This window comes from Trichomycterus rosablanca, chromosome 13 (assembly GCF_030014385.1).
Source record: "Trichomycterus rosablanca isolate fTriRos1 chromosome 13, fTriRos1.hap1, whole genome shotgun sequence".
NCBI classification, from domain to species: Eukaryota; Metazoa; Chordata; class Actinopteri; order Siluriformes; family Trichomycteridae; genus Trichomycterus; species Trichomycterus rosablanca.
This window is the reverse complement of record NC_086000.1, coordinates 4,301,464-4,318,388: the sequence shown is the minus strand read 5'-3', so window position 1 is coordinate 4,318,388 and position 16,925 is coordinate 4,301,464. Positions and strand designations below refer to the sequence as shown.

The following is a 16,925-nucleotide window of genomic DNA, read 5'->3' as shown; positions in this document are numbered from 1 at the left end:
ATTCATTCGGAAAGCGCGTCGTACTCCCGGCGCGAGCAGATAAACGTTCTTACACGTGTAAGCAGCACGCAACCGTTGTTTTATTATTATTAGCATTATTATTATTAGCATATGAAGTGCATTTGTTCCTGATTATTATACCAAGCGAAAAATACCTGTTTTTAATTTTAATCTTGTTTAAGTACAGCGGTACCTTGTAACTCAACGTTTCCCCTAAACTCAAAATCTTTAAAACTCGACACCCTTTGTTAAAAAATGTGTTCCCTTAAACTGGACATTTCCCCTAAACTGGACATTTCCCCTAAACTGGACATTTCCCTTAAACTGGACATTTCCCTTAAACTAGACGGTTCCCTTAATTTTCTCTTAAACTTGACGTTACCCTTAAACTGGACGTTTTCCTTAATTTCCCTTAAACTGGACGTTTCCCTTAAGTTTCCCTTAAACTGGACGTTACGCTTAAACTGGATGTTACCCTTAAACTAGACATTTCCCTTAAGTTTCCCTTAAACTGGACGTTACCCTTAAACTGGACGTTTCTCTTAAACTGGACGTTTAACTTAAACTCAAAGTTTCCCTTAAACTGGATGTTTCCCTTAAGTTTCCCTTAATCTGGACATTACCCTTAAACTGGACATTACCCTTAAACTGGACGTTTCCCTTAAACTGGATGTTTCCCTTAAACTGGACGTTTCCCTTTAAACTGGACGTTTACCTTAAACTCAAAGTTTCCCTAAAACTGGACGTTTCCCTTAAACTGGACGTTTCCCTTAAACTCAAAGTTTCCCTTAAACTGGACGTTTCCCTTAAGTTTAGGTTAGATAACTCTGATTATCTAAAGTAGATAATCCACTGAACTCCTGGGTTTGAATCTCGGCTCTGCTACCAGTCGGCTGGGCGCCCTCTAGCGGGCACAAGTGGCCTCCAGTCTGCTGGGTGGGAATGACCGGTCTCAGGGGCGGGGTTATTAATGCTGTGTAAGGACTCTGGTCTGTCTGCCGTGAATTAAAGGCTTCAATGCATTGTGTGTGTCCCTCCAGGTCACATGGTCCGCCCCGCTCGTACCCAACGGAGACATCGAGCGCTACGAGATCCGGATGCCAGATCCACGCGTAATCCACACCGACGTCTCCGCGCTGAACCTCACCGTCACCGGCCTGTCGCCGTACACCAACTACAGCGTGACCATCCTCGCCTGCTCGGGCGGTGGCGGCTTCGTCGGAGGCTGCACAGAGAGCCTCCCCTCACCCGTCACTACATTACCCACGATTCCACAGGGGCTTCCGGGACTCTCCGTGGTATCCATCAGCGAGTCTTTTCTGGCCATCTCGTGGCATCCACCCTCCAGACCCAACGGCCCCAACGTGAGGTACGTGAGCCAGCTTGGTTTAGGTCTAAGCTAATCAAAGTCAAGCACGCTTGGTTTAGGTCTAAGCTAATCAAAGTCAAGCACGCTTGGTTTAGGTCTAATCTAATCAAAGTTAAGTCAGCTTGCTTTTAAGTTCAAGCTAATCACAGTCAAGCCAGCTTGGTTTAAGTCTAATCTAATCACAGTCAGTTTGGCTTGCTTTAGGTCTAAGCTAGTCAAAGTTAAGCCGGCTTGGTTTAGGTCTAATCTAATCACAGTCAAGCCAGCTTTGTTTAGGTCTAAGCTAGTCAAAGTCAAGCCAGCTTGGTTAATGTCTAAGTTAATCACAGTCAAGCCAGCTTTGTTTAGGTCTAAGCTAGTCAAAGTCAAGCCAGCTTGGTTAATGTCTAATCAAGGTCAAGTTAGCTTGCTTTAGCTCTAATTAATCTAATATTGGTTAAGCTAGCTTAAAGCTAAAGCAAGCTGGCTTAACTTTAATTAGATTAGACCTAAACCAAACTAACTTGACTCTGATTAGCTTAAATCTAAAGCAAGCTGACTTGACCTGAGTTAGCTTAAAGCTAATAAAAGTCAAGCCAGCTTGCTTTAGCTTAAAGCTAATGGACGTTGGACGTTACTTTAAGGTTGACCCCCCCACCTTCCCAGTTTTATTTCTGCATCTATAACAGCCTTCACTCCTCTGTGCCTGGGGAAGGTCAGTTATCAGATATCAGGGTTGGATCAGAAGCCCAGGCTCACAGTCGACATTCCGATTCATCCCAAAGTTGTTCCGAGCAGGCTGTGTCCTAAAGGAACAGAAAATAGCCTGTTTTATATATTTTAAATATAAATATATGTTTAGTCCCTTCACAGCGTATCACACGACAGAATACGGCCTTTTGTCTTCCCGCCGCTCCTGAGCTGTAAGCTGGCGTGTTTTTGAGCTGATTAGGTGGTAAATAAAGCGCCGCGCTCACGTCCGAACATTAATATTCATGACTCGGTTTCCCAGCCGCCGCCTTGTTTGTTGAAGCAGGCTTATGAAGAGCACATTAAGCCCAGCTCTCATGATTACGTTTGAAATTAGCATTAGCGTGGAGAGAGAGCGCGAGCGTGAGGCGGGGTCGAGCAGGCTTTGAATTTCTGCCCCGGTTGTTTATTAATTAATTAATATATATATATATATATTGTTTCTGATCTCAGGTACGAGCTGTTGAGACAGAAAACCCAGCAGCCCCTGTCCCGCCGTCCCCACGACGATTTCCATCGCTGGCTCCGTGTTTACGCAGGACACAAATTGTTCCATGAAGATAAAGGCCTTAGCAGGTGAGATTAGCGAAATTAGCCTTAGCGCAAACGTTGGCGCTGTGTACCGAGCCGCTCCGCGTGCCGATGCTGCTCAAAGATACATTAAGCAAATATCCCCCAGAATTCACGTGTGTGGTTTTTTGGCGCTAATCTGTGTGTGTGTGTATATAAGTGTGTGTGAGTATGTGTGCATGTATATATGTGTGTGTGTGTGTGTGTGTGTGTATAAATGTGTTTGTTTGTATATGTGTGTGTTTGTGTCTTTGTGAGTTTGTCTCTGTGTGTGTGTTTGTGTGTGTGTTTGTATGTGTGTGTGTGTTTGTACGTGTGTGTTTGTACGTGTGTGTTTGTGTCTGTGTGTGTGTTTGTAAATGTGTTTGTGTATTTGTTTGTGTATGAGTGTTAGTGTGTGTATGTGTGTGAGTGTGTGTATTTGTACGTGTGTGTTTGTGTGTGTGTATTTGTATGTGTGTTTGTACGTGTGTTTGTGTGTGTGTGTTTGTACGAGTGTTTGTGTGTGTGTGTGTGTGTGTGTATGAGTGTGTGTGTGTATGTATTTGTCTGTGTGTGAGTGTGTGTGTATTTGTATGAATGTATATGTGTGTGTGTGTGTGTGTGTGTATGTATTTGTGTGTGTGATTGTGTGTGTATTTGTATGAATGTGTGTGTGTGTGTATTTGTATGTATGTGTGTAATTGTGTATGTATGTGAGTGTGTGTGTATTTGTATGTGTGTGTGTGTGTTTTTTTGTACGTGTGGTTGTATGTGTGAGTGTGTGTTTGTCTGTGAGTGTGTGTGTGCATGTATTTGTATGTGTGTGTGTGTGTTTGTGAGTGTGTGTGTTTGTCTGTAAGTGTGTGTGTTTGTCTGTGAGTGTGTGTGTGTTGTGTATTTGTATGTGTGTGAGTGTGTGTCTTTGTCTGTGAGTGTGTGTGTTTGTCTGTGAGTGTGTGTGTGTGTTGTGTATTTGTATGTGTGAGTGTGTGTGTGAGTGTTGTGTATTTGTATGTGTGTGAGTGTGTGTCTTTGTCTGTGAGTGTGTGTGTTTGTCTGTGAGTGTGTGTGTGTGTGTTGTGTATTTGTATGTGTGAGTGTGTGTGTGAGTGTTGTGTATTTGTATGTGTGTGAGTGTGTGTGTTTGTCTGTGAGTGTGTGTGTTTGTCTGTGAGTGTGTTGTGTATTTGTATGTGTGTGAGTGTGTGTGTGAGTGTTGTGTATTTGTATGTGTGTGAGTGTGTGTGTGAGTGTTGTGTATTTGTATGTGTGTGAGTGTGTGTGTGAGTGTTGTGTATTTGTATGTGTGTGAGTGTGTGTGTGAGTGTTGTGTATTTGTATGTGTGTGAGTGTGTGTGTGAGTGTTGTGTATTTGTATGTGTGTGAGTGTGTGTGTGAGTGTTGTGTATTTGTATGTGTGTGAGTGTGTGTGTGAGTGTTGTGTATTTGTATGTGTGTGAGTGTGTGAGTGTGTGTGTTTGTCTGTGAGTGTGTGTGTGTTGTGAATTTGTATGTGTGTGAGTGTGTGTATTTGTATGTGTGTGAGTGTGTGTGTTTGTCTGTGAGTGTGTGTGTGTTGTGTATTTGTATGTGTGTGAGTGTGTGTGTGAGTGTTGTGTATTTGTATGTGTGTGTGTGAGTGCATGTATTTGTATGTGTGTGTGTGTGTTTGTGAGTGTGTGTGTTTGTCTGTAAGTGTGTGTGTTTGTCTGTGAGTGTGTGTGTGTTGTGTATTTGTATGTGTGTGAGTGTGTGTCTTTGTCTGTGAGTGTGTGTGTTTGTCTGTGAGTGTGTGTGTGTGTTGTGTATTTGTATGTGTGAGTGTGTGTGTGAGTGTTGTGTATTTGTATGTGTGTGAGTGTGTGTCTTTGTCTGTGAGTGTGTGTGTTTGTCTGTGAGTGTGTGTGTGTGTTGTGTATTTGTGTGAGTGTGTGTGTGAGTGTTGTGTATTTGTATGTGTGTGAGTGTGTGTGTTTGTCTGTGAGTGTGTGTGTTTGTCTGTGAGTGTGTTGTGTATTTGTATGTGTGTGAGTGTGTGTGTGAGTGTTGTGTATTTGTATGTGTGTGAGTGTGTGTGTGAGTGTTGTGTATTTGTATGTGTGTGAGTGTGTGTGTGAGTGTTGTGTATTTGTATGTGTGTGAGTGTGTGTGTGAGTGTTGTGTATTTGTATGTGTGTGAGTGTGTGTGTGAGTGTTGTGTATTTGTATGTGTGTGAGTGTGTGTGTGAGTGTTGTGTATTTGTATGTGTGTGAGTGTGTGTGTGAGTGTTGTGTATTTGTATGTGTGTGAGTGTGTGTGTGAGTGTTGTGTATTTGTATGTGTGTGAGTGTGTGTGTGAGTGTTGTGTATTTGTATGTGTGTGAGTGTGTGAGTGTGTGTGTTTGTCTGTGAGTGTGTGTGTGTTGTGAATTTGTATGTGTGTGAGTGTGTGTATTTGTATGTGTGTGAGTGTGTGTGTTTGTCTGTGAGTGTGTGTGTGTTGTGTATTTGTATGTGTGTGAGTGTGTGTGTGAGTGTTGTGTATTTGTATGTGTGTGTGTGAGTGTTGTGTATTTGTATGTGTGTGAGTGTGTGTGTGAGTGTGTGTGAGTGTGTGTGTTTGTCTGTGAGTTTGTGTGTTTGTCTGTGAGTGTGTGTGTGTTGTGTATTTGTATGTGTGTGAGTGTGTGTGTGTGAGTTGTGTATTTGTATGTGTGTGAGTGTGTGTGTGTGAGTGTGTGTGTGTGAGTTGTGTATTTGTATGTGTGTGAGTGTGTGTGTGTGAGTTGTGTATTTGTATGTGTGTGAGTGTGTGAGTGTGTGTGTGTGTGTGAGTTGTGTATTTGTATGTGTGTGTGGCTCCTAGGGAGAATTTTCGAGATGCTTTCATTGCCACGCAGCTATGTTGGTGGTATTTTGATTCGGTTCAGCTTTTCACACACACACACACACACACACACACACACACTCACAGACAAACACACACACACACTCGCAGACAAACACACACTCACAGACAAACACACACTCGCAGACAAACACACACACACACACACTCGCAGACAAACACACACACACACACACTCGCAGACAAACACACTCACAGACAAACACACACACACACTCGCAGACAAACACACACTCACAGACAAACACACACACACACAGGACACGACAACAGGGGCAGCAGTTGCATTGTGGGTAATGTTCAAATGGGGCGGGGTGAAGTCAAGCCAGCTCGCTTTAGCTTTAAGCTACTCACAGTCAAGCCAGCTCGCTTTCTTGTGTTGATCACTGCACTTACTCTGTCCTGTTCTTGCTCTGGCAGGTTCACACGGTACGAGTACAAGCTGCTGGTGCACAACGACATGGGCTACACCGTGGGAGACGCCGTCCCGGGGGTCACTCTGGCCGGCCCACCGCTCTCCGCCCCTAACGTGTCCGCGCTGACCCTCAACCATATGGCCATTCTGCTCAACTGGACCACACCCAGTAAGATCATACAAATCAGCTAGCTTTGTACATCATGCCTAGCGTGGCCTGGACATGGACGCACTGGAAGCAGAGGGAAGCTGATGTGTCCCAAATAACATGCCGTTCACTACACAGTGTGCTTAGTTAGTTCTCAGTTAACAGCAAGACTATCATTTTTAGCATTCTGTATAGTGAATACAGTGTGATTTAGGACACAGCCGTTGAGCTAACAGGCTCCTCATACTTTCAAATCTTGTATTTGGATTATTTTGTGGACTGTTCGTTCAAGTGCGCCTTCAAATTCCGGCCCAAAGTTAATTGGCATGTTTCTAGAAAACCCACAGCTAACACAGTTAACTGGTTTGGCTTAACTGGTTTGTAATTTCTCTCACTTTATGTCTCCGTAGCCGTGCAGGACCTTCAGGGCGAAGTGGACCAGTATTATATCACGGTCAGTTCCCAGCAGCAAAGCCAGACCCTCAGTCTCGAACCTTCGGCCACCTCGGCGCTGCTGTCTGACCTCCAGCCCAACACAGAGTACACTTTCACGCTGACCGTGTCCAACGGAGCGCACAACATCACCAGTCCGGAGGTGACCGGCACCACGGCTGATGGGGGTGAGTGGAGACGTGGAGAGATTTGTAGCTTCACTGCATCATTCAGTCAGATTATCGCTTCGAATTAAGGCACCTCAGTAGGAGCATTTTAAGACATCTAAGAATTTAGACACGCCTTCTTCTCGGGGGTGCAGGTAGGATGACGTAAAATGCGCCTATGTAGAGAGAGATCACTAGGTTTTTGGACAGACCCCCATACTACATACATAATTTAATGACATACTTTGTTTTCATTGCAAAACAAGAGCGCGCGATAAATCACGGCACAGCGGCCAAAGAAAATCATAACCACTGCTTACCTGAGCTTCTGTTCTTCCAGATGCTATTAAATTTATAACTGTGTGTCCCATTAGGAATAGAATCCGTTATTTTGTAAATGTGCTCATAATTAAAAACCTCCAAACTTTTCCCGGTCGTGAAGTCAAACACGAACTCGTTAGAAAGCCGATCAAGCGTTTCATCGACAATCATCTGTGTGACGCAAACTGAATACATGCAAATAACAGCATTTCTTACTAACAATTACAATCAGAAGGTCTGATTGGTTCAGAAAACCTTACAACCATTAGTGCCAATTCTGTAGAGGCGTTCCATTCAACCCAGTTGTTCCTGTGAAGTGCACTACGTAGGGTATTCCACCATTTTAAGTAGGGAGTGACGCTTCATCACTACGCCGGAAGCTGGCTGGAACATTCACCCATTGCGTGCGTTGCGGGGTTAAGACGACCAAAACGGGTTAATTGTCACACGTAACTAATGCAACACATGCTGACGCTAGGGACTCTTGTTGTTTGCGAGTCACGAGTCGAGTCCGAGTTATTTGAAATGAGTCCGAGTCGAGTCTGAAGTCGCTGTGTGTGCGATTTACGTGCGACGAGTCCCCATCTCTGTTCCATAGTAAATATAAAAGTGAGCTTCTCTACACATGTGATCATCTCTGTGTATTCTGTGCTGCACCTCAAAAGAACACGTTAGTAAAGGGTTTTACTCCTGATAGTTTGTCTATGGATGCAGACGGGGTCAAAACGCTGTGTATTGTAGCTTCCATTTATTCTATCATTTAATTTATGAGTGTAATTTTATGACCTCCCTTTAAATATCCACTTTTACCCGCCGTTTCCAGTAAACTGGCCGCTGATCACGGAGCAGGCGCTAAGTAAGTTCACCCGCTTCCCCGGCCTCACGAGTCGAAGACAGTCGGACCCGAGATGCTATCGGCCGATTTTCTCGGTCCGTCTGTCAGAATCCGAAACGTCTCCCCTCGATTTCCATCGCGCTTGCCATCCCCGCATCGCTCCCCCAGACCTGCGCGCCAAGATAAAGCCGGCCGAGGGGAAGGGCCGGATTGATTAAATATTTGCGCTCTGATCTGTGGAGGCGCGCGGCGCGACAATTTGCCTCTCTTCTCCCCAAAAACGTTTGATTCCCTGACCTCTGCGCGGCGATCGATAGTCATTAAATCAGCCTCTTTCGCCCGCGGTAAAAGTACTGATTCACCGATAGCGTGGCTATCTGATAATTCTCTCGCCTCTCGTTCTGCACATACATTTATGCACACACACACCACACACACTCACTTTCACCTGAAAAAACATGAAGTAGGTTATCCACGGTGGTAACTTTATTTTTCTATCTGTCAGATGTCCATATAACGTGGTCACAGTTTCACAGTCACGTGTTCAAAAGTGGCATCATAATTACCATCAAATGTCAAACTGCGATGCCATGACAGCTCGGCGTACTCGCTAGTACCTCAGGACCGGAGTTTCCTCTTTAGTTTGAATCGTACAAGCGAATCTACGCCTTCTAAAAACCGAGCTTAAGGCCGCTAAGGCTGAGTGGCCACATGAACAACGATTGGCCTGTTGTTCAGATATGGGCGGGACTAAGCCGGATGGGGTCTCTCCCATGACTGGTGCAATTACGACTCTGTGGGCTGATTGATGGCGCCTGCACAGAGACGAGAAAAGAGTGCTCTCAGGGTGTGTCTCTCCGTACACAACGCTGAGCTGCACTGCACTCGTCAAAGTGTAGGTGATAAGATGCATATGGCATGCTGCCCACGTGTCGGAGGGGGCGTGGGTTAGCTTTGTTCTCCTCAATCAGAGCGGGGATCGGCATTGGTGGAGGAAGTGTGACGCAATCGGGCGATTGGACGCCTTAAAAGGGAGGAAAACGGGAGAAGATGCATAAAGAAAGTTCTGATCCCATTCAAATCGGCTGCGTCCCAAATTGCTCACGTGTACTCTATAGGTTGTCTAATTAGTGCACTTCGAATAATTCAGTTCCACTAAGTAGGAGTTCAAACTCAACAGGCGAGGAGACGCACCCTTAATGGTCTAGTGTGACTCACCGAGCACTTTATTAGGTACACCTGTCTGATGCAGGACAGTGGTAGTTCAGAGTTCAAGGTACTGCACTAGTAATCATAAGGTTGCTTTATCAAGTCCCCCATCGCCAAGTTGCCACTGTTGGGCCCCTGAGCAAGGCCCTTAACCCTCTATTGCTTCCAATGTATTCAGTGATAATTGCCTCAAATGTAATTGATGCATACAGTCATTATACACCTACCGTACAGATGAACTTTGGGGGTATACAATTACTGAGTGTAACCTACACTTTTGTCACCCCATGCACCCACTTAAGAGGACTTCATGACCAGATGATGATAGTGGTGGGCTGTTTTTAGCACTGGAGTGACTGGAGTGCAGCGTGTGCTGTTCTGGTACAATTGTAGCAGGTGCAGCAGTGTTGTTGGGATTTTTAAACACTGTTTTTGCTGTTTGTTGGATTTTTCCCAAATTTTCCCCCCAATCTAGTCTTGTCCTGCTGCTGAGCTCCACTCCTTCAGTCCTGATTGGTGGACGAGTGTCTGGGGTACACAACAGGGTTTGATAGGTGATTTTTGGTAGGTCACGGCGGGTCCATTTTTGGCTTTGTAGGCATCATCGATTGAAACTGAATACAGGCGCGACACTGTTAGCTGGCATGCTAGTGGGTTGTGTGACCTCAGCCCACTGGTTTGAATGGCCTGAGGCTAACTGTGTTAGCTTAGTAAGTAAAAACTGCGGTGATGTAATCACCGTCTAAGTAGTGCGTCTAAATAATCTGCCTTACGAGTTCGATGTCTTATTAGAATCCTCCCTATTTAGGCAGCTGCCCAGGTAGGCAGCAAGGCAGCTCACTAGGATTTCAGACAGACCCACAGTACTACAATAGTACTGGTTACATAAAGCTGTTAGAATATCCAGTATCAACTGGTATTATGACTTGTAACAGGACATTATACAGTATCAGGTGTGGCATGTTCTTGACATTGCTCTGCCCAAGTGCCTTTCACACAGAGTTCGAGTCAAGTGCCTTGTCTTCTTCTGGGTTTCATCTTCCCGTCGTGTCCACCTCAGGTTCAATTACCATTTGCGCTCGTTTCCAACTGCTGTTCTCTGGCCTGATCCCGTTGACATAACCGACATCGAAAACATTAGGACGTCGTTAGCTCTCAAATAAAGTTCCAGCTCGTTTAGCTAAGCACTTTCACTGGTAATGACATTATTTTACAGCCTACAGGGCCGTCCGGTTTAACAACTGAGACTGAACCTACAGACGATATCAACGTCTGGGTCGTGTTTGTGTTAGGAGCCTTCGAGTTAAGAAGTGCACTTGCACTTAAAACCACCTTGTTTCTACACTCACTGTCCATTTGATCAGCTCCACTTACCATATAGAAGCACTTTGTAGTTCTACAATTACTGACTGTAGTCCATCTGTTTCTCTACATGCCTTTTTAGCCTGCCTTCACCCTGTTCTTCAATGGTCAGGACCACCACAGAGCAGGTATTATTTAGGTGGTGGATCATTCTCAACACTGCAGTGACACTGACATGGTGCTGGTGTGTTAGTGTGTGTTGTGCTGGTATGAGTGGAGTTTTTAAACACCGTGTCCGCTCACTGTCCACTCTATTAGACACTCCTACCTAGTTGGTCCACCTTGTAGATGTAAAGTCAGAGACGATCGCTGATCTATTGCTGCTGTTTGAGTTGGTCATCTTCTAGACCTTCATCAGTGGTCACAGGACGCTGCCCACGGGGCGCTGTTGGCTGGATATTTTTGTTTGGTGGACTATTCTCAGTCCAGCAGTGACAGTGAGGTGTTTAAAAACTTCATCAGCACTCATACCAGCACAACACACACTAACACACCACCACCATGTCAGTGTCACTGCAGTGCTGAGAATGATCCACCACCTAAATAATACCTGCTCTGTGGTGGTCCTGTGGCCATTGAAGAACAGGGTGAAAGGGGGCTAACAAAGCATGCAGAGAAACAGATGGACTACAGTCAGTAATTGTAGAACTACAAAGTGCTTCTATATGGTAAGTGTAGTGAGTGTAGAAACAAGGAGGTGGTTTTAATGTTATGGCTGATCAATGTATTGTGTGTGTGTGTGTGTTTTGGGTAGTGCACCTCTACCACCCACACCTCCTGTCTCACTAGCCAACAGCATTAAGGACAGGGTCTGTAAGTGCGTGTGCGTGTGCGTGTGCGTGTGTGTGTGTGTGTGTGTGTTAGGTACTTCGTTGGATGCTGGAAAGCTCAAGTCTAGAGAGAGAATCCCCCAGACTGGCCCAGTTAACCCCCACTGCCCCTCACTGCGGCTTCCCAATCCCACTGCTCTCAGTCAGGACTGATTCAATTTGCCCGCAAACCATCTGCTGGGACCTCCACACACACACACACACACACACACACACTCACACACACAGAAAATGAGATGCCGTTCTCTGCTCTATTTTCAGGTTTCTCCCAGAGCACTGGGCATATATATATATATGTGTGTGTGTGTGTTTCCAAAAGTATTTGGACACCAGACCATGAGCTTGCTGTACGTCCCAGTTCAAAAACACATTATCAAAGTAGATCGACCTCTGTGTGACCTCTATTTACAAGACTTTGAAGTATGTCTGTGGGAATTTGTGCTCCATACACGTTTCTATACTGCCCCCTGTGACCACTCTGTCTTACTCTGTCGCAGAACCCGAAGGTGTCTTCCCTCCAGACGTCGTGACCCTCAACAGCACCTCCGTACGGGTGCTCTGGGCACCCCCTCTGGTTCCCAATGGGGCGATATCGAACTACTCGGTCTATCTGGATGGCGAACTTCACACCTCCACCGACGGCACTTCCGGATCGCTGGAGCTGCACGGACTCCTGCCGCTCACCGTGTACGAGGTTCAGGTGTGTACCCTAGGTTCTCCTGGACGGGTAAAATCACTGGTCTTGTGGTTCCTTGACCTGTTGTGTGTGTTAAGGTGGAGGTGTGTACGGCGTACGCGTGCGCGAGGGGCAACAGCACAAAGTTCACGACCGTGGAGGACACGCCGGGAGACGTAGCAGCACCGTACATCCTGGTCCTCAGCTCCAGGTAGGTGCCAGATTGTCTCTCAGATCAGTGTGGGTTCTTCTGGGACTCAAGAATGCGAGGTTTAGGTCTCGTGGTGGTGCTACGGAGTTGTTGGTTCAGCTTGAGGTTGGTTAGTTGGTTGGTTCCAGCTAGTTTTCCATCAACCAGCGATGGAATCTCACAAAGAGCCTCAACACGTACGTCCGAGCAGCAACCAGATGCAGAAACGAACAGGTGATTCCACATCTGGCTTTCAATCTAATTGAGGCTCCCTATAATTAGCTGTTTGAAGCTTCAGCGCGGAACCCCCCGACGCCTCGGTGGTCTGGCTTTTCCCATAATCCCTAGCGAGACTCCCTCACCTGGTTGTATCGCTGATTTGCTCTACTTTCTTCCTCCTCTTCTTCCCCTGAGCCGATCCTCTGGCCAGACGTGGCCCGGCCGTGGCTTCCGCCCGCCCCCGAACACTTCATTTATTCGCCACGCTAGATCCACCCGAGCGGGACAGAATCGATAGCTAATTCATTAATTCGCCGGGCCAGAGCGACGGAATCACCCCTCCGGATTAAGGTTTGATTGAAATATGACAAGGGACGCGACCGGCGGCTTACCGGCTCCCGCTGGCGAATATAAATTCCAGCTAGTTCGCAATCAGGGATTAACGGGTCGACGCCAGGCACGCCGTCGGCGCCGTCATTCGAACGCATTCGTTACAGTGAACCCGCTACTATGCTCTAATAATCTCCGAACGATCCGCTCGTCCGTCCGGAATCAAACCGACGCCTCAGATTGATACGAATTCATAAACAAGCTCACGCCAGGCTTTAAGGTGCCTCCGCGGCCAATTAGGCTTCCCGCTGGGCACAAGGAGGAGCAGAAAATGAGCCGAGCACGCTCACGATGATGACAGTCGCGCGTCCAGAGATTTGCGCCACACAAAGAAATAATAACGTGATCATTACGTAAAATAGAGGATAAACCAGCGTGGGAACCGCAGGAGGGGCGTGTTTCCGCGTCCCCGTCTGTCTGTTCTCTCCGAGGTGCCGCGAGCCCCCGCGGAAACGATTCTCCGGACCGTAAACGTCCGCCTTTTAATTTCACGCCACCGCTGTGTTAAAAGGAACGATACCGGGCGGGTGGTGGCTCACTAACGCAGCCGGTCGTGTTTGAAGGAGGGAGGGTCGGGCTCCGGGAACTGGTCCGCGAGGTGGACGTTGCTGGTTGCTGTTTGAATCACCTGTTTGAATCACCTGTATGAATCATCTGTTTAAATCATCTGTTTCAATCACCTGTTTGTTACTACATCTGGTCGCTGGTCGGCCGTGTGTATTGAGGCTCTCTGTGAGATTCCATCACTGGTCACTGTTTGAATCACCTATTTGAATCACTTGTTTGAATCACTGCTGACGTTCTCCTGACATCACGACATTTTGAGAGATCTGTCCTGTTTGGTCTTTCCGTCTGCCAGGTCTGTTAAGCTGGAGTGGACATCGCCGGGCCAGCCCAACGGCATCATGGGAGGTTACAACGTTCACCGCAGGACCCTCAAGCCCTGCGAAGAGCTGCAGGCCGAGACCCCGCAGACCCGCTGCTCGTATCTGCGGTGTCCAGTCGACCAGGACTTCTGCGGACGGTCCTGTTTTCAGCCCCAACAGCAGGTCAGTGTCGGATGTTGGATGCATCTGACCGAGCATCCAAAAGTATGTAGACATCCCATTCTACAAGCGTTCCCAGCTGTCACAGGACTGTGGGAATTTGTCCATTCACTAAAAAGTTGTGAATCTGTCGGGCATGGATGTTCCACAAGAACGTCTGCCTTGCTATCGTGGTTTGAGTAAGTGAGGTCTTTAATAAGGGCAACATTCAAAAACTGATCATTAAAAGAGTGTCCACATACTTTTGGCCATACAAAATGACATTATTATTCCTGTAAAAGGCTAATAATAGATGGCAAAATTCGGGTTAACATGGCACACCGAGCCCTGCACTTGCTTTCCAGAAACAGATTAACACGTCTCCCGCTGTACCCGCCGTCCTGATGTTAATGAAACTTCGCCAGTCTGGCGAGTGACCCAGAACATAATTTCTACCCTGGCTCAAGTGCAGACAGTAACTCTTAGCGAACACCTTTGGGCTGAATTGGAATTTCGATAATGAGCCATGCACTGGCACTTAGGTCCAACATCATCATGACCATGTGTCTGTGGGGTCTCACGGTTTTGGAAGGTGTCCACATACTTTTGGCCACCCTCGATGAAGTGATATGAGAGTCCATTGCAGTCATTGGGGTTGCTTCTAGACGGAGTGCAAGTGCCTACCAGAGGCACGAATTATTGCAGAGAATACAGGTGTTGGGTAACTTTGTTCCTCAAATTAATGTCCTGTGAGCTGAAGGGGGGAGGGGGGGTGTATTTTGAATTTGGGGAATAAAAGGGGCACACCGAACGGTTTTGGCACATTTACCCAAAGCTCTCACGTCTGTGGTTGTTTTCAGGAAACAGATTAACTCGTCTCCTGCAATTGCTCCAGTCCTGATGTTTCTGAAACGCTGCCAACTTGGCAAGCGGGCACGGACCATACTTCTCCCCCGGCTCGAGAGCAGACAGTAATGCTCTGGAGGCTCGGGCACAAAAAAAACGACAGCAGCCGTAGAACCGAGAGCCGAGTCGATTCACTCAAACCAGCTCCCATTTGTGCCTGGTGTGGCCATCAGATTATCTCCCAATCTAGTCATATCCGACTCCCGTAAAGAAGGCGTACGAAGTGCCGGATCAGCGTCGAGTTCCCATATAGAGCCACACTTAGCTCCATGTGACTCCGCCCCCCACTCGCGCAGACAGCCAGACCAGCAGGTCGCACCGACAGCAGGAAATGACCCTGTTGGACCTTTCATCCCTCAAACACAGCCAATTGTGTTTGTGTGGATGCCCGGCCAGGTTGGTGGCTCTCACATTTTGCCTCCCAATCTAGTCGTATCTAGTTCCCCAGTTGTAACCTTCTCTGCCACTGCAGATGCCCAACACGCTCCACCTCCAACTCGTGCGTAGTCACGTGGGCCATCACGCAACACAATCCATTATCTCGCCCCCCTTATGCAGCCACCTGGACCAGACTAAGAGGTCACTATGATGCCCTTATTGTCCAAGTAGCACCACTTAAATCTACTCAATATCGGGGTGTCCAAACTACATCCCGCGGCCTGTTACCGTTTTTGAAACGGCTCATGAGGTCATTTTCTCCCCTAATCTAATCGTAATTGCACCAGTTATGAGGAACCCTGGTCCGGCTCCCACCCTATTGTTCATGTAGCTGCCCAGCCCAGCCGGATGGCAGAGCTGAGATTCGATACGATGTATTCGAAATCCCAGCTCTGCTTTGCTAGTGTATTTTACTTCATTTTTTACTCCATCTGGCTCCCAACAAAAAAACTTTGGACGCCCCGACTTAATGTATTAGCGCCCATAATGCCCCTTCTTTAAATATTTGATTTTTCACTTTGGCTTAGACCACATTTCGAGTTCGAAAACCAGCTGAAAGGTAAAGACAATGTCACCGGCCTGCGGCATGACGGATTTCTTTCAGCCTCCTCCGGTCCCGCTGCGCCCAGAAAATCTATCCTGCCCTGATTTCTTGCCAAAATAGACAACGGAGCACGGCTAAATATAGGCAGCACTTGGCAGCATGAGTAGAAAGAGGAAGACGAGCAGCTCCGGGCCCGGGCCGCTCCTGGACCTACCGGAGCCTGAGCGAGGTCTCCTAAGGGACTGACACATTAGCACCTACTGAGTTCCTGGTGCCTCGTGTGAGGACGTGTGATTTATTCATTTTCCTCTAATTTCCTCTATGTAGGTGTGTTGTGAAGGAACTGTACACACCATCAGAGCTTCACACCGGTGCTGCGGCGAGCTCTACGTACCGGTCCGAAATGCCTCCGCGAGTGTGTGCTGCGGTGAAAAGTTCTACACGCCCCTACCCCAATACCAGTGCTGTGCAGGATACTACATCCAGGTTCCTCAAGGTACGTCCCTCCGTATGACCAGTGGATATCAGTGGTGACCCACTTACCCACCTCCCAGTACCGGGCTTCCAATTCAGCCCTCTAAAAAATATGGGCAAAGGTATGTGCCCCCTTTCTCCTGTTCTCCTGCAGCGGGTGAGAGCTGCTTAGGTTTTGGAAGGCGTCCACATACTTTTGAGCATAGGCTTTGTCCCAGCCACCCTGCACCCTGTTCTCTTGCAGTCATTGAAGTCACTAAGGGAATATAGGTGTTGTGTAGCTTTGTTCCTGTGGTATGTTTTGACTTTTGATGCCTCTCTTCCGTCCACAGGACAGATCTGCTGTCCAGACCCGGACCAGCCGCGGGCGTCCGTTGGTCCCGGGGATTCATGCTGCGGCGCATCACCCTTCTCGTCTACGTCCGGGCAGATCTGCTGCGACGGGCTCCTTCATGACGGCTACAGATCACGATGCTGCGGCGGACAACCCGTCCACCGAGAGTCCGTCTGCTGTGGAGACGCCCACAGAGGAACCGTGCACGCTTCCGCCCCAGGTAGGACTCGTACCCCTGGTACCCTTTATTTGGGACATACTATAGTTTGAGCCCTAGTCCTGGGTGACTTTCCAACGACAATGTCGCATGGGGTCAACCTGGCAGGCCCCTCCCGTCCACCTGGGCACAGATGGACCGAACGGGCACGGGCCCCCCAGTGTCAGCCGTCTCCGTCAGGCCGGATGATGGAGATCCCGAGTCCGAGCACCAACCAGAGTCGTGCCAAGGCCGCAGCGGGCTCCCGGGACGCGA

General features: G+C 47.6%; 1 protein-coding gene across 1 annotated transcript in view; it reads left to right on the top strand.

Annotated features, from left to right (window-relative positions):
* Nucleotides 1-16,925, top strand: part of ush2a (Usher syndrome 2A (autosomal recessive, mild)) — a 226,484-nt gene that overhangs the window by 126,995 nt on the left and 82,564 nt on the right. The window contains exons 42-50 of the mRNA XM_063007063.1: nucleotides 1,041-1,369; nucleotides 2,552-2,674; nucleotides 5,959-6,122; nucleotides 6,512-6,721; nucleotides 11,755-11,957; nucleotides 12,032-12,144; nucleotides 13,592-13,781; nucleotides 15,973-16,141; nucleotides 16,452-16,673. Of these exons, the coding sequence (XP_062863133.1) occupies nucleotides 1,041-1,369; nucleotides 2,552-2,674; nucleotides 5,959-6,122; nucleotides 6,512-6,721; nucleotides 11,755-11,957; nucleotides 12,032-12,144; nucleotides 13,592-13,781; nucleotides 15,973-16,141; nucleotides 16,452-16,673 (1,723 nt within the window). The remainder of the gene's footprint in view (nucleotides 1-1,040; nucleotides 1,370-2,551; nucleotides 2,675-5,958; nucleotides 6,123-6,511; nucleotides 6,722-11,754; nucleotides 11,958-12,031; nucleotides 12,145-13,591; nucleotides 13,782-15,972; nucleotides 16,142-16,451; nucleotides 16,674-16,925) is intronic.